Raw genomic sequence first — 27150 nt, 5'->3', positions numbered from 1 at the left:
TTGTATGCCGGGCCCTGATTACTTTTTTAGCTCCGGATCCGGAATTCTATTTCATTTCCGATTCTCAATTCCTTTTTCAGTTCCGATTTTCAATTAATGTTTCAGTTCTGAATCTCGATTCCTGTTTCAGTTCCGATTCCCGATACCCGATTTCTGTTTCAGTTAAATTATTACTATTCATTTTGTAACTTTATTTTAAATACAATTTCTTTCCGGAAACCACCCGTTGAATTGTCAACGGGCATAAAACCTGTTTATAATAAACGGTAATTGTATGGTGTAATACTGCGTCATGCACTCTCCGGTATTTCCCATTGCTGAAGTCAAAATCCCACCAATCATCGGTTTCAAAAAAGCCAACATTTTAAAAATTCTAAAATAAAATCATTTACTTGAATAGTTGACAAATCTAACACTGCACGACACATCTGTTAACAGACAAATTACGGTCATCTGGTACCCATGTTGCATAAAAAAAATCACAAAATCATTCGAGTCATACTGGTATAAGTGATATCTCGAATAAAATCCCCAAAAAGGTAATTCATAAATTTTTGCGCATAATTAAATTCATATAAAATTAGTAGAATATAATGTAAATATTCATTTTAAAAAAAAATTAAGCTAAAAAACAAACATTTTTGCGATATTTTTGACAGTTTGAAGTATTGCAAAAAAACTTCATATAAAATTGTATGAATGAGAGGTTATGTCATTTTTATGATTATATTTATATTTTGAACCGATTTTACATTATTTTCTTGCAAAAAAGTATACGGTTCACACATACCTGCAAACGAAACCTTCACTATCACTCGTAAAAATAATAAAATCCATTGATAATATCACCCCTGTCGACTATCGACCGCCCTTTTCGACACTTGTATCTGTATGGTTCATACAACTTTTGTTAGCTTCATATAACGTCACTTGACACATTCGCTCGTAAATGGCGTTATTATCGATAATTCACTTTGATCTCTTTAGCACAATAAGGAATATATGAAATGCTATTATTTTAGCACTTAAACCAGCTTTTAATAAAAATGTCACTTGTACCAGTCTGGTTTTTAGCCCGTCATATAATTCTCATTTTAAGGCAACTAATTGAGGGCGTGAGCAAAAGATTAAGAGGGCTGGAGACCAGCGCCTTATTCATACAAACGTGTTAGACTTTTCCCTTCCTCAATTATGGCACCAGAGAAATTATTTTTTAATATGCTATGGATATCCTCCATTGGGTTGCATCTATTGTTTTATTTTTTTGATTAGTTATTTTTTATAGGAGCTAGGAGCCGCCAAACATCAATAAAATAGCCTCTTTTTTACACCCACGAAAAGAGTCCAGCGTGCTTATTTAACGGTTGATTTTAAAAAAAATACGCACATAGTTGCACAGAAAATATCTTGCTCGTACCGATGATGAAACTTTTTTTAAAAATTGGTCCAGTTTCGGAGGAGAAAAAAGGAGAATACGAAACCTCGATTTTGTCAATTTAAAATACGTTTTATCTGGTCGAGGCCCAACTGTCGCATTCACTCAATATATGTATTGATATATATTGTCGCATTCACTCAATATATATATCGAAGAAAGGAACGGAAACAAAATTAAGGTTTCGGGTGTACAGCCCTCTTAAGTAGAATAATTCGGATATTTTCTTTAACATTCGAATTACTTCAAAATTAATTTACTTTTAGTTTTACAGTGAGCATGTTATTTGAAAAATGGTTTTTTGTCCCTGTGGTTTTTCCATGTTTATAATTTTACGTTTATTGACATTTTAACCTTGAAATAATTTCATATATATATCATGACACAAATAATTTCAGATATACATACATATATCATTAATGTATATTCGTCGTACACACTTCGTGTTCAACATGAAGAACCCTGTATTTTTCCAATACATAAATATTTTTATGTTTATGGCGACAATAATACATACATCGTGTGGACGTTAGTATAAAATAGTTAAATTATGATCTCAATACCAAGAAATAACTAATTAATTTATATAATATTGTAGAAATAGTGTGCACTACTCCATCAAATCAATCTGGAGTTTGTGTTTTGACAAATGCATGTCCGCATTTAGATAATATAATGAAGAGCCGTAATAGGACTCCCGAAGAAGCAAAACTCCTACAAAGATCAATATGTGGAAATCAGGATGGACTTTTGAAAACGTGTTGCGAGAATCCTACTAAACTTTTACGTAAGTACATTTAAACAGTATTTTTTTACTTAATAGTTTATTTTTCATTTTAAATTATTGCACATAAAATTAAATACTTATTAAAAATTTTTGCTTAAACTCAATGGAAAGGACTTGTATAAATATATTTCATAGAATCTGAAAAAAAATTAGCATATTGAACGCTAAATTAGGCTAAAATTCATTAGGGCGGACTACCTACATACTTCTGAATTAGTTGTTAATTTAAAGCCACACGGAACCTTTGTGATATTTACATAGAGTTGCAGCATGTACATATGTATGTATTTAAAGCCGATTTAGACACAAAAAAATGTCAATAAATTCAATGAAATTTCAAAAACAATTTCTTTTAAATTCGGGCTTCGAAACGTAATGTTTTTCATTACGGTTCAAGTAAAAAAAATACACATCGATTTGGTTCCGGTTTTCGGGTTTTCATGTTATGTTAACGCTTGTGTTTTAACATGTACCAAACCGAAATATTTATTTCGGTTTGGTAACCCCACAACCATCTATTACTGATGTTTAATGTAATTCAAAATTATTATTGAAAATTTCAGCTTCGTATGTTTCTGTGTGTAAACGTAACAATCCTCAAATTAATAAATGTTTAAAAGAACAATTAAACAGTATAATGCCACTGATGTTGAATGGTTAGTATATTTATATATGTATGTATATGGTATCGGATTTTGAACCTAGTTTATCCATTTATAAAAATCTAATAATTAATAATTATAAATTTTAATAAATAACACTGTGCAACAAAAAAAATACCTGAGCGGAGACTAGCCAATCTTTACTAAGTTTGACTCACTGAATTCGAATATGATATTGATTTTTTTTGGTGGGTGATCGTTTACGAGATATGAGCGTTTAAAAAAATCGCGGATTTTTTTAAACGCTCATATCTCGTAAACGATCACCCACTAACAAAAATCAATATCATATTCGAATTCAGTGGGTCAAACTTAGTAAAGATTGGGTAGTCTCCATTCTGGTAACTCAAAAACGTGATTTTTTGTTGCTCAGTGTAATTAATGATTACTAATTTTATTTAGTAATTATTAATTAGGTACTAATTTTATTTAATAATGAATGAATACTAATTTTATTTAATAATTAATAATTAGGTACTAATTTAATTTAATAATTAAAGAATACTAATTTTATTTAATAATTAATGAATACTAATTTTATTTTATAATTAATAATTAGGTACTAATTTTATTTAATAACACTGTTCGACAAATGACGACTTTTTTTTTGGCTTAGAGACAAGATATGACTTTTCTTATAGATCTATGCCCAGGGAACACGAATCTGGTAATAAAAAATTTCAATTGGCTCGAGATTCGTAGATATATGTGTTTTTTAAATCGCGCGATTTTTCTATATCTTGGTGTTGTTCGGTCGATGTATCAAAATCTGTCAATTTTCCGTTCAAAATGAATATTGGAATCTATAGTCAGGTATTTTATCTTTTATTTGTAGTACTTTTCAGTTTTAAAATATCTCTAAGTAGTCATCCAGTTCAAATCAAAAGTCAAAAGTACGTATTTTCACTCGGGTTTTTTTCCCACTGTTAATACTATTTTATATTGAGATTTTTCTTTTGAAACATATTTATTGGGATAGTGTTCTAGCCACATTATTTGTTTTCGTTTAAAAGGGTTAATTGGAAGTGTGCTGAATTTTAAATCGGTAAAATTGCGAGTTAACATCTCGTACTATTATTTACTCGTATTAACACGAATCTGAATTGAACTAATAGGGGTAATATATTAAATTGTCTTTATATGAGAATTAAATAAAATTCCACTTAGAAAAATCATATTTCGTCTATATCATATCTCGTCTCTGAACCATTTTTCTTGTCGAACAGTGTAATTAATGATAACTAATTTTATTTAATTAATTAATGATTACTAATTTTATTTAATAATGGTTTCTAATATTATTTAATAATTAATAATTTTGAATTTAATAATTAAATCATTATTAATTTAATTTAATAAGAATTCAATTATCAATTTATAATTATTATTTAATAGAGATCGTATGCACGTGGTTTCTCTTTTTTTAGAAATGGTCAATTTCTTAGAAAAACCATTAGTATTCAAAGCAAGAGGGTAAAATAAGCTTGTCAAAATATGACCTTTCTAAGAAATTGACAATAGAGTATGTAGGGGAAATCTCGTGTAGCCGATCTCTGATAATATGTGTACACATTTAGGTGACCTCGAAAATGGTTTAATGCAAATTGAGCCAACATACTTACCACATCTTCTTGAAGGAAATTTTATAAGCCAAATCGGTATGAACTTAGAAATATTGAACGTATCAATGACTGGACTGTCAAAGTTTATAGCAGATGAAACAATGTAAGAGCATATCGATACCAAATAATATTTCTAAAATATTTTATATTGAACTTAAACGTGTATATGCATATGTATGTACGGTTCGTACGGAACGTGTACATACATACACATGTCTAATGTACATTATACATACATACATACATTTGTATGTGTAAAGAAGTTTGAAATATTGGCTAAAATTGAAGTACATACGTCTAAAATATACACATACATACATACGTATGTATGTACATATGTATATATACATTTTTATATTTCAGGATAAATTTTACGGAAAAAAAAATTATTGTCAATGGAAAATTTTCACAGATAAAATTGGATGGTAAAATTAAATTAGTTATTCCATCATTTTCACACTTTACTCCAACTGGTGAGACTAATGGAATTTTTGGTAATTTTTGTTAAAATTAAAAAATATTTAGAATAAATAGCATCAGATCGTTTTCTTCAACAAATAAAACTTAATTTCAGAGATAGCAGCTAAATTTGTAATAGATTACAAATTAAACACGATAGGAAACAACACTTATAAGACATTTACGAAAGTTGATACAAAATTGACAATTAAGGAGATTGAGAATCGTCTGAACTTAGGTTTCATGTCTCAAGAATTCCGAATATGTAAGTTATTACTATGTATATAATTTTTTAAATATATAATGCAATGTGATATTAAACATCTGATATCACAATTGATTTTATATTATTGGTTTTAGGTAAAGATCAATCTTGCAGCGAAATAACACCTGCTTGGGAGAGAGAGTTTTCGTCTACTATTTTGACCGCTGCTAACAATTTTGTTTCTCTATATACGTATGATCAATTATTTCCAGAAGCATGATATGTTTATGTATGTATGTATGTTCTTATTTGTATGTACATATATTAGTGCTGGCTATAGGTGCTAGACATTCCCTACTTTGTATTTTCTAACTTCATATTTTTACTTTATCTGCTACTATTATAATGCTTTAGTTTTTTCTTTTTTTTATGATTATGTAATAATGTATTTTTTTTGTGTATATATGAATATATTTTTATTTCTCTTATCTCTCTGTATTTTTTCGACAATTGTGGCGCATTAGGGATTCCTGTAATGCCATATATCCAAAGTACACGTGCCACACACATTATGTCTTTATTTTTTTACAATTATTTATTTAAATTATTTCTTATTTAAATATATAATATTATTACAATATAATTCCAATGCAAGGCCTTCAATAATATTACTATAAGTTTTGCCGTTCATAACATGACGTTGACAATTACTTTTATCGTCTAAAAAATATTAATTTCCATTGATATAAAATATATACGTATTCTATAAATTAATTAATGATATCAACAACTTACGTATTTTATATTTAAATTGTATTATTGTACATATTTTAAAATACGAAACACGAACTCAAAACTAACTAAGAATAAAAGCCAAATTCTACCGACCGCTATACGCACGAACAATGTTGTATTTCTTTATCAAAATGCAATATGAAGCTGAAACGAAATGTAACTGGCGATCGCGGGTTGAGTGGGTTGTGAATGTATGGACATTTTAAATATGTAAGTCTACTGCTAGACCAGTTCGACTATAATTTGTCCATAGATGACGTTATAGTATTGTTTAATAGCTGTATTGTAATTGGGGTTTCTGACTCGGGTCGACCCGGGACAGACATTCCCGGGAATTCACGGAATTTTTGTTGTCCCGTGTCCCGGGAATTGAATTAAAAAAAATCTTGAAAATATACAACATTTTCATGACTACACGAAGGGAAATAATAAATCATATACACAAAGAATCATAAAATATTCTCAAAGGTTTGTTGTTTAGCAGTTAGTACAGCGCATCCCCGAACGTGGAAGTTTTATGAGCATAATGGTTCTGTTCGTTTGGCCAAAATCGTTTCTTGTAATTCTATTTTTGGAATATCTCAATACTGAAGGACTTGAACTTACCGATGAATTATTCCGAGAATTTAAAATTAAAATAGAAGAAAGAAGAAGGCTAAAACTATTTTTTTAACACAAATTTTAAACAATTCTAATTTTATACCGAACAAAAAAATCTTTAAATGTTGTAATAAAAGCGAATGAAGATCCTACGGTGCAACTATTATGAATCGAGTATATCCTTCTTGTATTGATGATTCCACAATTGAAACAACTTTTTTAGATTCGGATGAAGATGAAACAATTGTATGTTTGACGATGAATGAAGAATTAAATAAGGAGTTAAAAAAGACAAATTTACAAAATAACGTAAATAAAAATAACCTCGACTTTAAAAAAGAAATTAAAATATACATGCTGACAGGAGAAAAAATCAATAATTTAAAAAAATTGTTTTCGTCCTTTTTAACAATAAAACCATCTTCGACCGAAACTGAGAGTTTTTTCCATTGCTGGAAATTTTTGTACCAAATCTAGAAATAGGCTGTCAGATTATCATTTAAATATTTTAGTATTTACTTTAAATAATTTTACTTTTATAATTACATTTTTTCCAGTTAATCGATATATTATGTATTATTTATTTTTTATATATTTTGTAAATAAATATTTTTTTTTATAAATAAAAAATATATTAAATTGAAAAAAAAGATTTTTTACGTGTCCCGGGATCCCAGGAATCCCGGGAACGATCCGAATTGAAATATTCCAAGAATACATAAACCCTAAATTTGTAATGTTTACTACTGATATACAAAAATTTTACCATAGGTGTCACCTTGAAGCAACCTGTCATGACAGCTATAGTAGAAATGTATGTATTATATATGTATAATAAATATTCCAGAATCTTGTTTTAGCTTTGAATTACTTCCTTAATAATCACGATTCTTTAAGTATTCAAAGAATTTTAGTCAATTTTACATTCTACTATTCTAAAGAATATGAATATTATTAAGTAGCGATGGTATCCAATGCCTCTAAATGCGATGAAAACCCCAATGGATCTAAATGCGTTGAAAATACCCATCTGCATTTTATCAAACCGCAAGTTAGTATATAAATAAAGTAATAAAAAGGTAATCCTTACAGTCGGTTGATGGTAGACGTTTCGTATTATTTTTTATTATGAACTATTCGCATTTTAAAGGTTAATCTCGAGAGCATTTCACAGTAGGGGTTCAAAGCACTGATCCTGGGGAGCTTATACACTCCCCGATGTTGTCTTAAGTGCGGTACTCCACTAGACGTTCTCAGTACAACCACCAGAGTATTGCGGACTATGGGAGTTTAAGAATCACGTTAAGGATTCAATGTCCGCAAAATGTATTAATTCAACAAGAACAAGTCCTACATTTTTGTACGTAAGCGAATACAATAGAATGCAATTGAAAATACTAACAAAACAAGTTGATGCTTTGGACCGTAACCTGGTTGGAGACGTGTCTTAAGTTATACATACATATATAATGCTGTTAGCTAATTTAAACCTTTTGAATTTTAATTGTTTTTTTTTTTTTACATATTTTTGCCACAGTAATAGAATAACATTATAGAATGCTCTAACGCAGTGTTTCTCAACCTGGGTCCACATGGCTCCCTTGAGAGGCCCAGACACTCTCTAGGGAGGCACAAACCGAAATTCTGCTTTTGGGGAGGCATAACAAGCTCTAGGGGATTTTATATTTAAATATAAATAATATTGAAAAAGAGCTTAAATTTAATTTAATTTGTCATTAAACTGAATATACGTTTGCATTTCGGAAAATATACTAGCTTGTGAAACCGATGGGGCTGCTTCAATGGTTGGCAAATAACGAGGATTTATCGCATATCTGAAACAAGATGTGCCAAATATTTTTTAAATAAGGTTGTGAAGGCGTTAACATGGATCTCTTAGTATTATAATAAAAGCAATAAATTTCATTAAATCAAGTCCACTTCAAGATCACCTTTTTCGAAAAATATGTGAGGAAAACAAGGACGATTTTGAGCGCCTTCTGTTACACACAGAAGTTCGTTAGTTGTCAAAGGGTAATTGTCTTAATCGTTTTGTTATACTTTGGAACAGTATTTTGTACTTTATGAGTGACAACCAATGTGAGGAAGAGACGGTTGGTGCAAAATGCGATATGAAGCTTAATAGAGAAATTTAATTTGCTAAACACAACAATTACAAGCAAAATGTGTAATAAAATTTTTAGTTTACTAGTTATATAACCGGAGTAGAACTTTTAAATCAGCTGATAACTAATAACTAAAAATAAAACTATCACTGTTTGATCTGTGTACATATATTAAGCCTGTATTGGTTAGAAAGTTTGTTTTGATTTGAGGTTATGGGTTAAACGTCACTCTGTCAGACTCACTGAACAGTGTTGCCACCCCGCATAAAGGCCGGTGTGGCAACACCCAAGACCGTTGGCTCAGCAAGCCTCCACAAAACTATAAATATTTATATATTAGTGATAACGAGAACCTATAAAGCAAATGATGAATGTGACAGATAAACGTCACCGTGTAATACGATGCAGTATTTTCAAACGTGTCTAATACGATATTTTTTCACCATCGTAATTGTGGATGATACCATAACTTATATTGATGACCAAAATGAGCAATATGGCAAAGTATGAAAACGATAGGATAAGAGATAAGGGATATAAAAAATGACCGTTTACACGAAAACCATGTGAAACGTATAAGAGGTTAGTAAAAATATAATAATTGTTTTTCTTGGAAAGCTCAATCTTTTCAAAATTAATATTGGATGACGTGAGTTAACACAATTTCCATCATTAGCTACTATTTCTTATTAAATACAAGATAACGATCTTTAGCTATATATTGAACATTTGGAGCAGCATTCATGAAGATATTACATTACATTAAATGCAAGCTGCATTAAATTAGAGGAAAATTACATTAAATGATATTATAAATTTAAATATTCCAGATTGGCTGATTGATCCATTTAGTGTGAATGCAATTGATATTGATATTGAATTGCAAGAAAGTCTTACATGTACATCTGCAATGAATGCACGAGTAAGATTTAAACTAATTAAAGATAATTTTTGGATCAGCACTGAAATAGCGATTGTATTTCCACAGCTTTGGGAGAAGGCAAGTTTATATTTCGCTGCATTTCCTACATATTATCTCGTCAAATCTGGATTTAGTCGTGTTATGGATCTCCTCTTAAAAGCTCGTAACCATCTTGATGTTGTAAAAAGAGGCGATCTCCGTATGTCACTTATAAAATTTGAGCTAGATATAAATAAAATCGCTAGTTTACACCAAGCATAAGGATCATACTAAATAAATATATGTACGTACATGTGTTCTGTTGAGAAATTTGCTCAGGGAAAAGGGGAGATGTAGAGAAGTGGGTAGATGGTGGGAAGGGAGACTTTGCTTTGTATGTTTTAGATTCAAAGTTATCCATGTGGATCGGGTCTACGTCCCGTTTGAAATGGGCGCTATCTGCTGAGCCAATTGACGCTAAATGAACTTTGTAAGCGGCTCAACTTAACTGTTCACGGCGATTTCATCTGGTGAACACAAATCGATACTCAACTTGCCCCCCCCCCTGTGTAACTCTCATATCTCAACTTGGATAATTGCCGCTTGAAAAACAGCCCAGCTTAATCGCGTGGGTGTATGTATAGTATGCGGATTTACGTACGTACATATGTATGTACATATTAAGTGTGCAAGTGGAAACGCTTTGATTTACATACATATATGGTCTTATGACGTAAAATTTTATGTTCGTTTTTAGAGTGACTTTGGAGGGTGTTTTTGATTTGATTTGATTTTTAAATGCTTTTTATTATTACTGAATTATGTTTACAATACATCTTATATCTATTTTAATAGCTACTGATCTACTGACCATTTTCTATTTTACAGTTTTAATTTAATTTTGTTAGTAATCATAGTATTATATTATTCTAATGTCAATGTACAGCATAATAGAAAAAAGAGCTCAAAAACCTATTTACAATTCTTATTCAAATACTCATAATACATCTAAATACATAATATTAATTAAAGACTCTCTTTAGTCGACGATCTATAGCAGATTGTGTTTATATATGAAGGGTATAGACATATTGGAGGGTGTTTAGAATGGCGTGGTTCCACTATTTTGACGTGTTGTGGTAGGAATCATCTGTGAGGTAGTTTGAAGTTGGTTCGTGATTCATCAATTTGCTATTAATATAAATATAATATTATAAAAATAATATTCATCGATTGCTATTAATATAAAGCTATTGTTTTTTTTATGATTATGTATAAATAAATTTTTATTTTTCTCATCTCTCTGTATTTTTCGACCATTGTGGCGCATTAGAGACTTCTGTAATGCCACAATGGTCCAAACTTAAAATAAATAAATTAATAAATATGGGGTATTTTTACAAGCCTCTTCTTACTTAGAAATTTGGATTTTTTTCCACACTCTTCCGATCGTTTTAAAACTTTGCCATTTTGCTCGGATTGGTCATCAATATATCAATATAAAATCAATATACATCAATATACAATCAAGTCCGCCATTACCATGGTGAAAAATAATCGTAATAGACACGTTTGAAAATACTGTATCTTCGTTCACGGTGACGTCTATCGTCTACACTGTTGCATTTGTCCACACTGTTCTGATCGTTTTTTCCCTTTTGGCACTTTGTTCTGAAGATTGAGCACTTTGCCATACTCATGATCAAAGTTTACGCAGAGTATTGGTGTTTTCTCAATTTAGAGAACTCTTCGTATTAACCCAACCAATAAAAAAATTAAAATATTTGTAAATACTAATGACATAATATTGTATTTAAAAATAAAATTCTCTAAAACTAAATCTATGTTTAAATCAATAAAATAAATAAAAAATATGTTTTCTTAAAAACTAGCCTCTTCTATATTTTGTTTATAAAATTAAGAAAATATATAAAAAATAAATGTATATAAAAAACCTAATGTACTAAACTATAAAAAATAATTATAAAATTAAATAAAAAGGCAATTTAAACAATATTTCAATAACAAATGTACGACAGTATAAATTATAAATATAAAATGTGTTGGATTTCATGATTAGGATTTCAATCAAAAAGATTTCAATGATTAGGATTTCAATCAAATTATGATCCCGGTTTAAATTAATGTAATTGAATTTATTACTTAGAGGCTTGGGCTGCCTTAATATCATTAAATATGGTACTTCTGGTATTTGCACGAAAATTATATTTGAATTTAATTGTTAGTTCGGGATTGAATAAAATGAGCTTCACACTCCATATACAATTTAAAATATATAACGTACAATGAAAAGGAAAAGGCAAAAGAAAATTCAATTAAATTTCACTGTGCTATCCCGGAAGAGTGGCGATGCTCAGAAGTAAAGTGCGGACGCGTTGGAAATCGAAGAGTTTGCAATTTGAATGGTGGGTTTTAAGGGACGATAATGAGGAGTGGGTGGGTGGGAGATGCGTAGGAATTCCTGCTCATAATTATGTTTAACTGCCCTTTACTCGTAGAGCCTTAAGTCCGACACAACCGAAATGCCCCACCGACTGAACTTCCACAATGAAATCCCGCGCTGCATTTAACTCCAGGAATTCAGTAATACCAAACTGTCCGAAAGCTCACGCCTTACACACCCCCTTGAATCCCAACTCCCTTCCGTTCCACCCCCCAGGGATCGGACTGAACTTCAGCCTAAATTTCCGAAACACACTAGGTATTCGCTTAACCTGAAAAATAATTAAAATTCCCGTGAGTCGATTCGCCGATCTGTCAAAGTTGATGATACGTGTAATGTATCGCGGCCGGCAGAACTGGAATTAGTTGAAAGTTTGCGTACAAATGGTTTGTTTCGTGAAACTAATGGGCTTCGTGTGAGGTAAATGCTCGTTTTTTGCTCACGCTCCACCTCCACTATTATCCGGTAAAATATGTAGTAATTGTGTGCGGAATGCACCTGCAAGAATGCGATTAAGATATCCACCGCGTGATGTAGAGAGCTTTTGTGTCGTAAGCTCGTTGCACTCGGTATGTACTTGAGGTTATTTAGTTCGCTGCTAATATGCCAGTTAACTAGTTTCTTTTTATAAATTTAAATACATATATAAAAATAAAAAATATCGTACTTACAAATATATTATATTTATTTTTACATACATACATATACATATATACCAGGAAGGACTAATAGGTAAACTCAAATGCGTCTTACTGGCCAATTAGAAACATCGATATACAATATTGGTGCAGTGAAAAAGCCACGTGCTAAATAAATTCAATATATAATAATAATATTTTAGATTTGTCAGTAGTCCCACATAGACTAATAGATAGACAATATAGATAAAAAAAGACACATAGATAAACAAGTGTCCGGTTTGTAAGCAACAATTGACTAATATTTCCGGGTAGGTTTATGAATTAAATACTCATTTTAAAGTTGCGGGTCACCCGCGTATGTGACCCACGCGTACACCATATTTTTTCTGTATGTTTAAAGCTATCTAAAAAAAACGTCCCACATACCGCGCTGTGTGATTTCGCCCTTAGGCGAGATGGTATCCCCTTGTCTTACTCCTTTTCCTATGCTAAATTTATCAGTACATGAAAAAAGTTTAAGGTTGAAATCACACAGCGCGGTATGTGGGACGTTTTTTTTTTAGATAGTTTTAAACATATATAAAAAATGTGGCATACCTGGCACCGGTCATTTGGCCGGCAGGCCGAATGACCGGTACGCCCCTTTTAAACCATTTTCGCTCAAATTGTATGGTTTTATTTATCCTTCCGTGATAGTGATCGATAATGGTTTTAAGAAATATAGGAGAGCTTGTCGACGTACCACATACCGCATACCACACTGTGTGATTTCACCCTAACTGAAGCTGTGGCGTTCTTATATATTGCAGCTAACAGCCCCTCACAGAACAGAACACACTGGTACACATGTGTGTTCACTATTATGAGTTGGCGGGCCTGATGACGCCGGCTGACAGTTGAGTTGGGGCCGGGCCGCACCGTGCGACTTGCGAGCGACTTGGTTGAGGGCGACCAGACCAATGCATGCAGGTAGATGGGACATGCCACACCCGTCAACTTGTTTGTCGCATACATTTCCATACATTTTTTCGTGTCGCGCAACTTGTCGGCCGACAAAGTTGTACGGTGCGGCCCGGCCGCTACCGGTCGTGCCGCTACTGGCATGACCGGGCGGCTGGATGCGTACGCTCTTAGCGCATATACTTTATATTGTACAATAAACGTATAAGGGTGAATAAAGATCGCCTTTATTTTCTCTCTCCTGCAATACTCCCTATATCGGAACCCTACTTATGTATATTATTATCATAGCAATGAATCGGCGACGTCATATCCAAATACATAGCAAAATAAAATACAAAAATATATGCAAAAGTGTACCCAGTACATAGGCAGTTCATCTGGTGAGCAGGTTGTGTGTGAAGTAATGGACGTGACCGTCGTCGAGCTTTTTTTCCTGTATAGCGTCGCGACGCCGTGTAATCCGTCCTCGGACAAAAAGGCGCCTCACATTTTCCGACGGCCCCCCTGATAAAAAGCAAATATTTACTGCGACGGGCTACAGAATGGGATGGGACGGGATGGAAGCGGGCACCTGCACAGCATCCCTAACACCGAGAGATACCATCTCCGGCTCTTTTCAACCGGCCCGCCATCAAACGTTGTTTATGCAACGCCAAACACTCCACAGGCACCCTTTACAGTCCAGCATCGCGGTTTACAACCCACACGCTATCGCCATCCAGGATCGACCCGTTACTTTTCAACTCACAACTCACAAACCGGAGAACAGAGAACGATGAATCAAGTGAGCAGTCTCTTTGGCGCATTAGCGTGATATTCTCGGCTCGTCCGGATTCTCGTTTGAGCGGGTGACACCGTCGTGAAAAAAGCACGAAAAGGAGTGGGGAAAAAAATGACGATGGTCCTCGAGGAAGGCGCAAGGAGAGGCCGGAAGAGATCATTATGCTAAGGTGACTGCGTAATTTGACGATTTTTAAAATTGCGAGCAGCAAGCTGCGCGGTACAAAGGCGTCCCCTCTTTCCACTCGCCTTTTTCCACTTAACCGGCACGTATTCCAGCTTTCTTCCTTTCTAATTATTCACAGTGTGCTTTCAGTCTCTTTCTTCGCCCTCTCTTGTGACACTTCAATTTTAAATAATATATAATCGGCTATGAAAAACACGCGGACGTGTCACCGATATGCCGAAATCGAGTGCCGGAAAAGGTCAAGTTTAAATTGGAGGCTTTATGAGAAAATCTTCAGTGTATTTTTAAATCGTATATGTAGTTTTAAAACAAATCTTCTTACTTGATGTCGGATTAAATCATCAATTTGAACAGCTATCCATCTTGAAAGCTTCAATCTATTTGAAACTAAGACGGCTTTTTTGTCTAATCTTTTCTTGCTATTATTTTTTAGTTTATCTATTATATATATATATATATATATATATATATATATATATATATATATATATATATATATATATATATATATATATATATATATATAAAAATTATACATACATAAATATACAGTCTTATGATAAGTAGTTTAATTAGCTCATATTTGTTAACTTATATAAAATTTCGAAAAATACTTTGTATGTAAGTATGTACATATGTGTATAAGATTTAGGTGGTAGAATCCGTGACATTAAATTTAATAAAAAAAACAAATGAATATTCAAATAAATGTAATAAAATGTTTACTATTAGATTAGCCATGATTAAGCGGTTTATATTACAAATCAAAGCCGAGTATTTTAGCCCTAATGCTTATTGACTTATTGAAAAACTGTAGCGACATTTATTTTAAATTGTTTTGGAGTTTGAACTAAATCTTTGATAAAGAGTTACAGAATTAATTGACAATTTGATTATATTAATGCCTTGTTATATTTGATGCCGAAAACTAGAAGGTTAGAAAAAAAATCATTTTTTTTTACTTTTCTAGCTCAAAAACTTAGTATATCTTTATGCCAATATAAATATCCTTTTAATATTTTTTATATATTGAATAAAAAGTTGTCGGATCTGTTTTGTTATATTATCAGACGCAGAAAACTGCAGCGTTCAATCTTGACTTCTCCAAAAATATAGGAAAAAATCACTTTTATTGGAACATGTTTTCTAATTGAAAAACTGATTTTTAAAAATTATTTTCGGCTATTAAATCACACATAATCTCTCTTCATGTACATTTTTCGTATATTATCATTTATATTTATGCAAAATCTATATTAAATTTAGTCACGCAGTTCACATATGAGTTCCGTAATAATTCACGATTCAAATTTTGCCACTAAAGCTCCCTTTGAACTCTAAAGTGATTGTAATTCAAATAAGTATTATCCCTTTATTTTTCATAAATTTCAAACCTATTATTGTAATACAGGGTACAGTATGATAAGCCAACCTTGAAATCTGGTTTATGTATTTGAAAGTTGATACTGCGTGCCGTATTTCCATGAGTAATGTGACCGAGTGTGTTTTATTGGTCTAATTTATTATTGTTTCGTAAGTAAAAAGTTGTCTCACGTTTGTCGGATTAGTTTCTAAGTTAAATGAACTTGTACTTGCGTACCAGTAGAAATTACTTGCAGAGACGAAATAGGTCAGTTCATTAATGGCTCGAGTGGATAAGCTAAAAGCTTTCCGCTTCCGGCCAAACATTGATGCGAATTAAGTCTCTCGCTATAAACCAATCGAGTTTGGATTAAACGCGCCAGAGGAAGAGAGAGAGATACTTACTCAAAGTTAATATGATCAATTCTTGATTTTTATATCTGAATTCTACTTACAGGCAGCTATTCAGTAGGTGTCGTATGCGAGCTGGGAAGAGCTTTGATCCCGTAAGCTCCTATTGCCAGTCTTTCGATGAAGCCTCAGTGTGAACACATCTCTTTCATCCAGTCGGCTCCATCAGATTTATGAAGCTGTGATCTTCTTTACTACACGAGGTGTAGCCGGCTTAAGAGATCCGAACCTTTTGCGGAATTGCATTCAAAACCCCCCGGATTGCAATGTCGGCTGTATTTTTTTTATTCAATTCGCGGAATTCTCGGACCGTTACGTAGGTGGGTGTACCCATTCTTCAGGTATGGATGTATGTATGTGTGCGGGTTGGAAGAGTAAAATGTTCCCCTGAAGTATAGAGAACTTTATGACGGGCGTGCGTCCCATCGGGGTCGTTGTGAGATTTAGTGCGGAAGCTGAGCGCAGCGCGTGACCCAAGACCGGAAACTACGCCACCTGTCACTCTCGGCACTCTTCTCACAGCCGGAAGTCTGAGGTCTTCATTAACGGAGAACGCTCCCAGACTAGGTCCTGGGATCTCCCTTTTAAACATTTCGACGTCTAGAGACAGTTTGACCTGCTGTTCGCCTGCTTGAAGTTTCTTAATCAGTGTTTCTCAGATTATGTGTTGGTATATACTAGTGTAGTACTAGAAGTTGTGATTTCTCGACTTTTTTGATTCTCGAGATTCGAGAATCTCATTTTCTCGGAATGTTTAAATCTCGAGATTTGAGAATCGCATTTTCTCGAAATATTTGAATCTTGAGAATTCGAGATTTTTTTTTTGTTTCTCGATTTTTTTAGCATATAAAATCGACAATATACAAAAATCAAAAGGACGCAAACATAGGGTTGTAAACAGGTATCTATTAAGGGAACATGTTCTCTTTTTTATTACAAACCTCCTTTACGTTTCACTTACGATTAAAATTCAGGAAAAAATTTGCCTCTAATCCGATCGTTTTCATACTTTGCCATATTGCTTATTGTGGTCATCAATATAAGTAAATGGATCCTTCGCCATTACGATAGAGATAAAATATCTTTTAAGATGCGTTTGAAGTTTGCAAATTTAAAATCTGGGTGACGTCTATGTAGTCTTTAGTTTTATACATACATATATGGCGGTAGCAAAATAATTTAACACAATTCTTTTGTTCTCTCTCTTTTTGGCAATATACCCAGAAAGTCGTCTTTTTAAATTTTGCAAGGTGAAATAGATAAATTCAATTTAAATTGCATGAATTGCTATAAAAAATGGAAGGAATATTTGAATTTATGGACTAATTTTATTTTATTTTATTTTATTTTATTAATTGAAAAATCAACAGACAGGATGTACATAGATATGTATAAAAAACAAATAGTAAATAAATAATATATGTAACATCCGAGTCCAATAATAGATTTTTACATAAATGAAAAAGATAAATATAAGGAAAACAAATTAAAAAGTAAATAATAAAGGCATGACAAAATATGTAGAACAATGCATAATTAAACTATAGTATTAAAATATTTGGAAAAGGTTATAAAATAGAATATAAGAAGAAATTGAAATTAACAAATATAAAACAAATGAAAAAGGTAAATACAAAATAAACAAATGAAAAGGAAAAGAATGAAAGCTATACTATGATTAAATAGCTAATAAACTATCAAGTTTTAATTGTTTTATTTAGATGAAATTAGATAAGGTTCCAACTTGGGAAGAGATTGATAATTCAGTATTTCTTGTTTCCAAAAACGTCATTGTGGATGATTCAATTTGTTTTGATCAATTTTACAATTTAAAGATATTTGTAGAAAAAAATCTTAATAATCAAAATTTAAAAATATGATTTCCTGTCTCAAATGGTCAGAATATTTCAAAACAAATATTCTGATAAATTATTTTTGCAATACCTGGCCGAAATGCCAATGTAGAAAGAATATTTTCCATGATCAGCAAACAGTGGACCAAAGAAAAAAATAGGTTGAAAATTTCCACTGTCCGGGGTATTTTAATTACAAAAATATTTGATTTTTAGAATTTTATACAGAAATAAAAGAAAATAAGAAACTTTTGCACCAAATTAGCGGTGTAGATAAATATAACGAAATTATATATATTAAATTAAAAAAAAATAAAAGAAATGTGTCATCGGTTGTGAGTTCGATCCCCACGCGGTCCAATTTTTTTCAAAAACTTTTTAAATATATTTAATTTAATATTTATATTTAATTGTTTAATATGAAGAAAAATGTTAAAAACTTCATATAAACAATATAAAACACCAATAGATTAATTAATTAAATAAATTTCCAATAGATGACGCTAAATTCTCAGAGACTTACAATCGTCACTCGACGCTCCGTGAGAACGGACGTGCCGAAGACGTACTCTCTGTGCGAGCGCTCATAATACAGCGATACGCCATACCGTCAAAAAACCCACACCTTTTAACATACAAAACAAACACCCCCCACAAAACGAACACCAAACGAACACATGTTGGCACCATGCGAGGATCCAACCTGAAAAAGCGAATTAAGAAGACACTGATAACTACAACCGAAGCTCCTCAACCAGGCTGCTCTCAGACCGCTCAGATGGAGACCGAGTGGCAGTTTCCAAAACATACGGCAAAGAACGTGAAAGATGTTGCTCCTGAATTTAAAATTCAGGAGAAAAACAAATTTGAAGGGCTCTTGGAAGTTTCCGATGTCCCCAGAAGCGGTGGAAGAATCCCGCCCATCATCATGACAGCTACTGGCACTCACGGCAGCATGATCGAGTCGATCAAGAAGTTTATAAAAGACTTCACAATGACTTACATTGGTCAAAATAATGTCAAGATACAATGTAAAAGTCTTGAAGACTTTAAAAAACTTCGGGATGGATTGACACCAGACCGACAATTCCATACCTTTTCCAGGAAGGAGGAAAAGGAAATAAAAAGTGTCGTACGTGGCTTGCCGAAATTGCCGGAAGCTGATATTAAAGATGACATCATCAGACAGGGATTCCCTGTAACCAAAGTCATACAGATGAAGACGAAGGAGCCTAGGAGCAACGCCACCGAGCTATACTTGGTGTTCTTCGAGCCATCGGTATCGGCAAAGAAGATTAAAGAAATCCGGTACATCTGTTACACAAAGGTCAGTGTCGTTAAATATACTAGTAAATCACAAAATATTACTCAATGTTTCAGATGCCAAGAATATGGACACGCTGCGAAAAACTGCAATCGGCAGGCCAAGTGCGTCAAATGTGCCGGCACTCACCTCACCGCACAATGCAATAAAGGAATAGTTACCCCTGCTGTCTGCTCAGGCTGTTCAGGATCTCACCCCGCTAACTTCAAAGACTGTCCAAAAAGACAGAGCTATCTGAAAATGCTGGAATCGAGGAAGAATCGAGCATCGATTGTCAAAGCCAACCCTTGGAAACTCCCAGTGGCGCAGCCACAAAATATCCCGGTCGTTAACGATCATAACTTCCCAAAGCTACCGACCATTAAAACTCCTTCACCAAATATCCCAAATATCCCTAAAAAACCCCACCAACCAACCAATCCCAACATTCAACCAACAACAGACCTAACTTCCATGGCGTCTATGACGAAGATGTTGAAGATCCTCCAGGAGATTCGTGCCAAGGCCAGCGGTTGCACCGACAAACTAGAGCTGGCACTCATGCTTGTCGAATATCTCGATGTCTTTGATTAACGGGAGGCGCCTGAACATTCTAGCTTGGAATGCTCGTGGACTTAAGAATAAGATTGACGAACTAGAGTCGGCGATCGGTGAGTACTGTGTTGACATAGTTTTAATCTCCGAGACCTTCTTAAAACCTCATATCCGTATTAACCTACCTAACTTTAACTGCTATCGCGAAGACCGAGAACAGCATGGAGGGGGAGTTGCCATTTTTATAAAATCGTCAATTAAACATTGTCGCGTAATAACTCCGCCACTAAAAAATTTAGAACTAACCGCCATCGAACTAACAATTAACAACACCCATCACATAGTAGCATCCGCTTACAATCCTCCCCAAAAACGATTATTGGCATCCGATCTTAACAAAATATTTAACATTGGTAGTTCGGTAGTGGTAGCTGGTGACTTTAATGCCAAACATCCGTTATGGAGTTGCGTAAACACTGACCTACAAGGCACAACTCTTTATAAATACATTCAACTAACAGATACAATCTTACTTCATCCGGATACATACACACACTATCCCACAAATAACTCACAACCATCCACACTAGATCTTGTCCTCGTCAAGAACTGCCCAAAAATATCGACACCAAATGCCCTTCAAACCCTGTCGTCTGATCATCTCCCGATAATCTTCTCAATCGACGGGAAACCCGAGGAAATCATCAAGCATAGTTGGGATTACGGGAGAGCTAACTGGCGAGAGTTCAAGTCATACATAAATGACCAAACCATTCTAACTTCTACCACACTCACAAACAAAACCGAAATCGACAGCTCCATAATACACCTAACGGAATCAATAACTCGATCCAAACACCTTCACATACCTAAGACACAATACATTGAACACAAATTAGAGATAGCTGACTTTGTTGCAAATCTAATTAAAAGTAAAAATAAACTCCGTAAAATTTGGCAAACATCAAAAAATCCAGCATTGAAAACATTAATTAATAAGCTCACATATCAAATTAAAATTAGAATCAAAGAAATCAAAAATGAAGCTTGGTCTAAAAAATTAGAAAAATTGAGCTCAGTTGATGGCTCTCTATGGAAATTAGCTAAAGCGATTCGCAGGACAAAAAACTCGATTCCTCCTTTAGATGATGCAGGAATCTCAGTGACGCGTGATTGCGACAAAGCAGAACTATTATCAAAATCCTTCCAAAAACATCACACACTCACACAACATTACAATCACATACCAACGCATAATAAAGTCAACCGGTCCATTAAAATCATCACAAAAACTCCCACTAACAGTACTAAAAATATAAAATTGGTGCATCCGTGTGAAATCCAAAATATAATACGTAATTTAAAAAATAAAAAGGCACCTGGGCGAGATTCAATAGATAATATCACAATCAAACAACTTCCATTTAAAGCTTTAGTCTCACTATCTAAAATATTCAACGCATGTTTACTCACCGGGTATTTCCCAGAATACTGGAAAACAGCCAACGTAATTCCCATACTTAAGCCCGATAAAAGCTCAAAAAACCCGGCCAATTATCGACCCATTAGCTTACTTTGCACGCTTTCAAAAATTCTGGAAAAAATAATCTACACACGTTTACTTAAAGTCGTAAATAAGAAATTAATAAATGAACAATTTGGATTTCGCACTGGACATTCCACGACCCAACAACTAACAAGACTAACTGAACACGTGACGAAGAACTTTAATATGAAGAGAAGTACCGGAATGGTATGTCTCGACATAGAAAAGGCCTTCGACACGGTTTGGCACGATGGACTCATTCATAAGCTCCTTATTAACAAAATACCAAACTACCTAATTCTCATCATCAAATCGTACTTAACTCGTAGAAAGCTAGTGGTTAGCGTAAATAATGAATTATCGTCTCCAAAAATAATCGCAGCTGGCGTTCCGCAGGGGAGCTTGCTTGGCCCACTCTTGTTCTCCATATATATAAATGACATACCTATTCCAAAAAACTGTCACATAGCCCTATATGCAGATGATACAGCTTGCTTCACAAGTAGCAAAAAACCAGACACTATTCTTAAAAATCTTGAATTTGCAATTAAAACAATGACTGAACACTTCACTAAGTGGAAAATTCAAATTAATCAAACCAAAACAGACGCCATATTCTTTAGTGTTAGAAAACATAAGCCAAGTTCAGATCTGAAAATCCCCTCTGGAGAAAGTCTGAAATGGCAGTCAGTAATAAAATATTTAGGAGTAACGTTTGATAAAAGAATGAGATGGGCACCTCACATTGAGGCAGCGAAATGCAAGGCGATGCGGGGTATATCCTCAATATATCCAATATTTAATCGCCATAGTTCTTTATCAACGCTAAATAAAATAAAATTATATCGCGCGCTCATATTACCATTATTAACCTATGCTTCACCTGTATGGAATAACGCCTCGAATACTAACCTTTCCAAGCTCCAAGTAATACAAAATAAATCCCTTAAAATAATTTATAATACACCCATATATACTAACCTGAAAAAACTGCATGCTATATATAATATTCCGTTTGTTACAGACATTACTAACAAACTAACCAGTAGATTCTATGAAAGAATCACTAATAACCATACTAACACACTTGTGAAGAGTCTCGGTGATTACAACAAAATGTCTATACCCTTCAGGTATAAACACAGATTACCTAAACACAATCTGCTTTAGGTCATCGACTTTAGATAGTCTTTAATTAATATTATGTATTAGATGTATTATGAACATTTATAAGGATTGTAAATAGGTTTTTGAGCTCTTTTTCCTATTATGCTTTAGATTAACATTAGAATAATATAATACTGTAATTACTAACCAAATTAAATTAAAATTGTAAAATAGAAAATGATCAGTAGATCAGTAGCTATTAAAATAGATATAAGATGTATTGTGAACATAATTTCGTAATAATAAAAAGCATTTAAAAATCAAAAAATCAGAGACTTACATAAATGAAACATTGTTAGCAAACAGTGTATATATATAAGTTTTTCTTTTGTTATTATATTTGTATTATTTTCGTATAGAATATACCAATAGAAACATTAATTATTTATTTAATTAATTAAATAAATTTTCAATAGATGGAGCGAATTCTCAGAGACTTATTAGCCTAGAGGAAACATTGGCTACAAACCTACCTACCTACATATAAAAAATAAAAAAAAATCCGATATCAAAATTAATTAAATAAATGTTCAATAGATGGAGGTATTTGAAAAAAATTCGACAAATGCGGATCGAACACAGGACCGACCCATTTCTTTTAATTTTTTTTATTTAGTTACTTAATATGCCAACCCTCATGCGATGATATTTCATCGGGTACAAAACAAGTACATATATAAAAACCTAGTTTATCTTGCCTTCTGTCTAAACAAGTCTGAACGTACGCTGCTGTATAGTATGAATAGAAGTAGTCTTTTCCGTGCTGTTGTCTTACAGTACTGGATAATATGAAAAGACTATAATGCGTGCCGACTATGATAGTTAAGATTATTAAAGTAAAAATTAGTAAACATATATAAAATACATTTTTCTTTTCTTTTCGAATACTATGTTTTTCTTTCGCGGAAAATCCGGCAAAATTGGATGACAAGTATTTTTAGTCATTCCAATTACGTATTAAATTATGCTTTTTATATAATGTGTAGGTTTTTATTATATAATTAAATTGTGAAGTCTTATTATTAAATTTTGGTCCGTAAACTCGTCGACGATTTAGTTTTTACGACGGAGAGACATGTTACCGTTGAAGGGAAGGGTCACGTTTTGCAGATCGATGGGGAAAAAGGGGACTTTTTTGGTTTCAAGAAATATTGCACTTCGCTGAACACATGATGTTTGATAATGGCCAACTTCCCTATGGAGCAATCTGAAGATTTACAAACATCGTCAAGGGAGGCCTGCTGCTATATATCACCTTTATTGCCGAGAGATCCCCGTAACGGACCGACCATTTTGTGTATTTTTTTACACACCTACTTATAATATATTTTTATTTTACTATTTATAATAGATATTTCAATGTTGAACTAGTTCAAATTCAACGAAAAAATGTTTCAATTAATAAACATTATATCTGTTTACAGAAGTATGAATCATTGAGCTATATACATATATAGTATACCAAATTCTAGATTTGCAAAGCGGAAAAATCTTTATCTAAAAATCTTCTTTATATAATTTGTACATTTAAAATTTAATAAAATATTTTTAAGAGTGCTAAATCTAAATGGCGTATTATTATTCAATTCGGTCGACATTTCAGTTGAAAAGTAGCATTTTTTGTGCGTTTTTATATTAATCAGTCGCCCACTTTGATAGTCGTTCGTTTTTTGCTACCCTAAAGTTTCATTTCAAACTAATTTTTTAATTCCAAAAACTGTTATTGAATTAATGAAGGAGCCTTTTTTATGTTTCCTTGGCGGGGCCGTTATTTAAAAAAACGCTGTTAGAAATTAAATTAAAGAAACTATATACCTATATATGTATGTAGGTACTCATATTTTTAATTTTATATTAATTAGTAATTATATATATATATATATATATATATATATATATATATATATATATATATATCATACGATTTATAGATTTATAATATGCAGAAATTATAATATTTCGAGGCTGTCGTTATGACTTTTTATATTACATATATTATACTAAGAAACGTTTACAATTGGTATGATCTTATGATGAGAATGTTTGCAATAATATTCACAGCAATAGCAAGAGTGTGTAAGAGGATGAAGTGGGCGGTCGTACAGCCTCTTATAATCAATGGTATTGGTTTGAAATTATGAAAGGTACTTCGATTCGAATTTTCAAGTTCAACTATTATAAAATAATTAAATTAAAAATGAATTTAATTATTTATTTCAAAACTTTGTCACGTTTTTTACACTTTATCACGATCAATGTATTTTTACAAGATTTTTTTTATTATTATTGTCAATTGGTAAGTTTGGTGAAATTTCTTACCGTCTGAAATTTCTGAGTTGATTTTAAACCACTTCCACTCTTTCAATCACTTTGATATTTTACCGACATACGAAAGGAGAAGGAGGGGGGGGGGGTAACAGTTTAAAATTACTCTTATTAAAATACAAAAATGTCTCCGATATGAAGCTGGAGGAATTTAATTTAGAATTAAATCGTTATAAATTACATCGCAATCATGTGTCAGATCAACGCGATCAAATAGTTATCCAAACGCGCCTTTCTACCGCCCCTACGCAACTCAGAGGCTAAGCAGTTATAGCATTTACTGTTTTAAACTTATTTGATGGATCAACTTTTATGCATATCAACAGTTTTTAATTAAAAAGCTTATATAATAACAACACCAGAAAACTAGATGTAACTACATATATAATACTCTACCTATATATACCTATATAAACTCACAGTACCCCAACTCATAAACATTTTTTATCTATTATTATTCGTTCGAGCAACGCCAAGCCATTTGTCAATATAAAAAAATACAAAGCTTTATATACTGTGTGTTTGCATCTGTCTTTCTATATATAAATGTTAATTGAAAATAAGCCATGCAAATAGGTATAAGTACTATTATAGATAGAATATGCTAGAAAGTAATTTGTCTTTCGCTTTGTTGTCTTCACTTTTAATTAAATTATTTATTATAAAAATGTCCTCCGATATTCCGAAAAGGCCTGCCAAGTCAAAGGATATTTTTTTCCTTTGAAATATTATATCCGAATTGAGCCGTAGTTGTTTATATATGAATTATATATGTATGTACATACATATGTATGTATGTTTGAAAGCAAATCGGTGCGGGGCTATACATAAATAATATGTATATACATATGTACATACGTATGTAGTGTGACGTTTTGGACAATGTGATAATTCGAACGTTGGTCGGTCGGTCGGTTGGCTTTTGTAACTTTTGCCAATTAAACTTGAATAGGGAATTCTAGGGGTAAGTCTACCGGTGCTATTTACATTCTCGAGGGGGTGGTCACCTGGTCGTAAAGTGGCATTACACCTCGGGGAGAGCGGACGAATACCCGCAGAAATGAAGACGCTTCTGCCGCCATTCGAGCCATCGAATAATGGCCGTAATGATTTTCCACGGAATTTGGAGATAATTTTTGGCCGAGGGATGGGGATAGTTCGGCCCAGACGGGGTGGGTTATCTCGCTGTTCCACTCATTAGTTCCGCACTCGTTTAGATATAGTGCGAAACCCACCCCTACCCATTCATACGCCCATCTGTTTGAATTTGGTCGGTTCGATCGGGTTCTATATTTTTTAATCTAAAATAATATTACACATTATTTTTTCCTTAAATTGTTTAAGTATTGTATCTTCATTTGACTTAAAAATGTATTAAATATATGTATACTATTTTAGAAAATTATTTCGAAAGGTTTCTAGTTACGACATTGATCGTACATATAAACCTTTCGAGTGACCCATCTTTAGCTAATTAAAATTTTGGCATCATATTGACAAAGAAAATCTTTATTATTACATACATATAACACACATGTATAAAAATGTGAAACTAGTTGTTAAAAAAATATATAATTATTCGGTCTGTTCTTTATGAATATTTCGAGTCTAACAACCACAATTAGGATCATCTGATTGATTTTATTATACGAGTACTTTATAAAAAAGTCTCATCTTCTGGTAGAAAATTTCATGAAAGCTTCACAATAGACATATTGCTAGAGATTTGTCTGCCGAAAAATCTTTAGATAAAAAATTAAAACTGAAATATCATTTCAATTTTAATCTCATTCAAATTTTATCAGTCGATTTAAAAATAATAATCATGTATGAAAAATAATCTAAAAACGTTTATTAATTATGATGATTATGAAAATGATCCCGTACATATCATTTTGAGTAACTTCAGTATAAGAACTATAATGACAACTTATTTTCCATATAAAAGTTTTTCTTGAATTGCTTCAAGAATGATATTAAGCAATGGCCCAAGATTAGAGC

The 27150-nt window shown here is 32.6% G+C and overlaps 2 protein-coding genes across 2 annotated transcripts; both read left to right on the top strand.

Annotated features, from left to right (window-relative positions):
• The first annotated feature begins 1837 nt into the window (after nt 1-1837).
• Nucleotides 1838-5741, top strand: LOC143916421 (uncharacterized). Its single transcript, XM_077437524.1, has 7 exons — nt 1838-1963; nt 2034-2222; nt 2786-2878; nt 4462-4609; nt 4870-5000; nt 5081-5230; nt 5326-5741. Exons 1-7 carry the CDS (start codon nt 1855-1857, stop codon nt 5448-5450), a joined length of 945 nt encoding a protein of 314 aa, XP_077293650.1. The 5' UTR covers nt 1838-1854; the 3' UTR covers nt 5451-5741.
• A 13267-nt stretch (nt 5742-19008) lies between these two features.
• Nucleotides 19009-23079, top strand: LOC143916991 (uncharacterized). The gene is made up of 2 exons (XM_077438345.1): nt 19009-20227; nt 22682-23079. The coding sequence occupies exon 1, from the start codon at nt 19032-19034 to the stop codon at nt 20148-20150; it is 1119 nt and encodes a 372-aa protein (XP_077294471.1). The 5' UTR covers nt 19009-19031; the 3' UTR covers nt 20151-20227; nt 22682-23079.
• Nucleotides 23080-27150: the final 4071 nt, after the last annotated feature.

Source organism: Arctopsyche grandis, chromosome 9, assembly GCF_051622035.1.
Source record: "Arctopsyche grandis isolate Sample6627 chromosome 9, ASM5162203v2, whole genome shotgun sequence".
Classification (NCBI taxonomy): domain Eukaryota; kingdom Metazoa; phylum Arthropoda; class Insecta; order Trichoptera; family Hydropsychidae; genus Arctopsyche; species Arctopsyche grandis.
This window is presented reverse-complemented; position numbering and strand designations above follow the sequence as displayed.

Bases quoted from the DNA above. Each gene is read 5' to 3' on its own strand.
- LOC143916421 (XM_077437524.1), top strand. From the start codon at position 1,855: ATGTATATTCGTCGTACACACTTCGTGTTCAACATGAAGAACCCTGTA. The intron at 1,964-2,033 runs GTTAGTATAAAA...ATAATATTGTAG, and splicing joins AATACATACATCGTGTGGAC to AAATAGTGTGCACTACTCCA. The intron at 5,231-5,325 runs GTAAGTTATTAC...TATTGGTTTTAG, and splicing joins GTCTCAAGAATTCCGAATAT to GTAAAGATCAATCTTGCAGC.
- LOC143916991 (XM_077438345.1), top strand. From the start codon at position 19,032: ATGGAGACCGAGTGGCAGTTTCCAAAACATACGGCAAAGAACGTGAAA.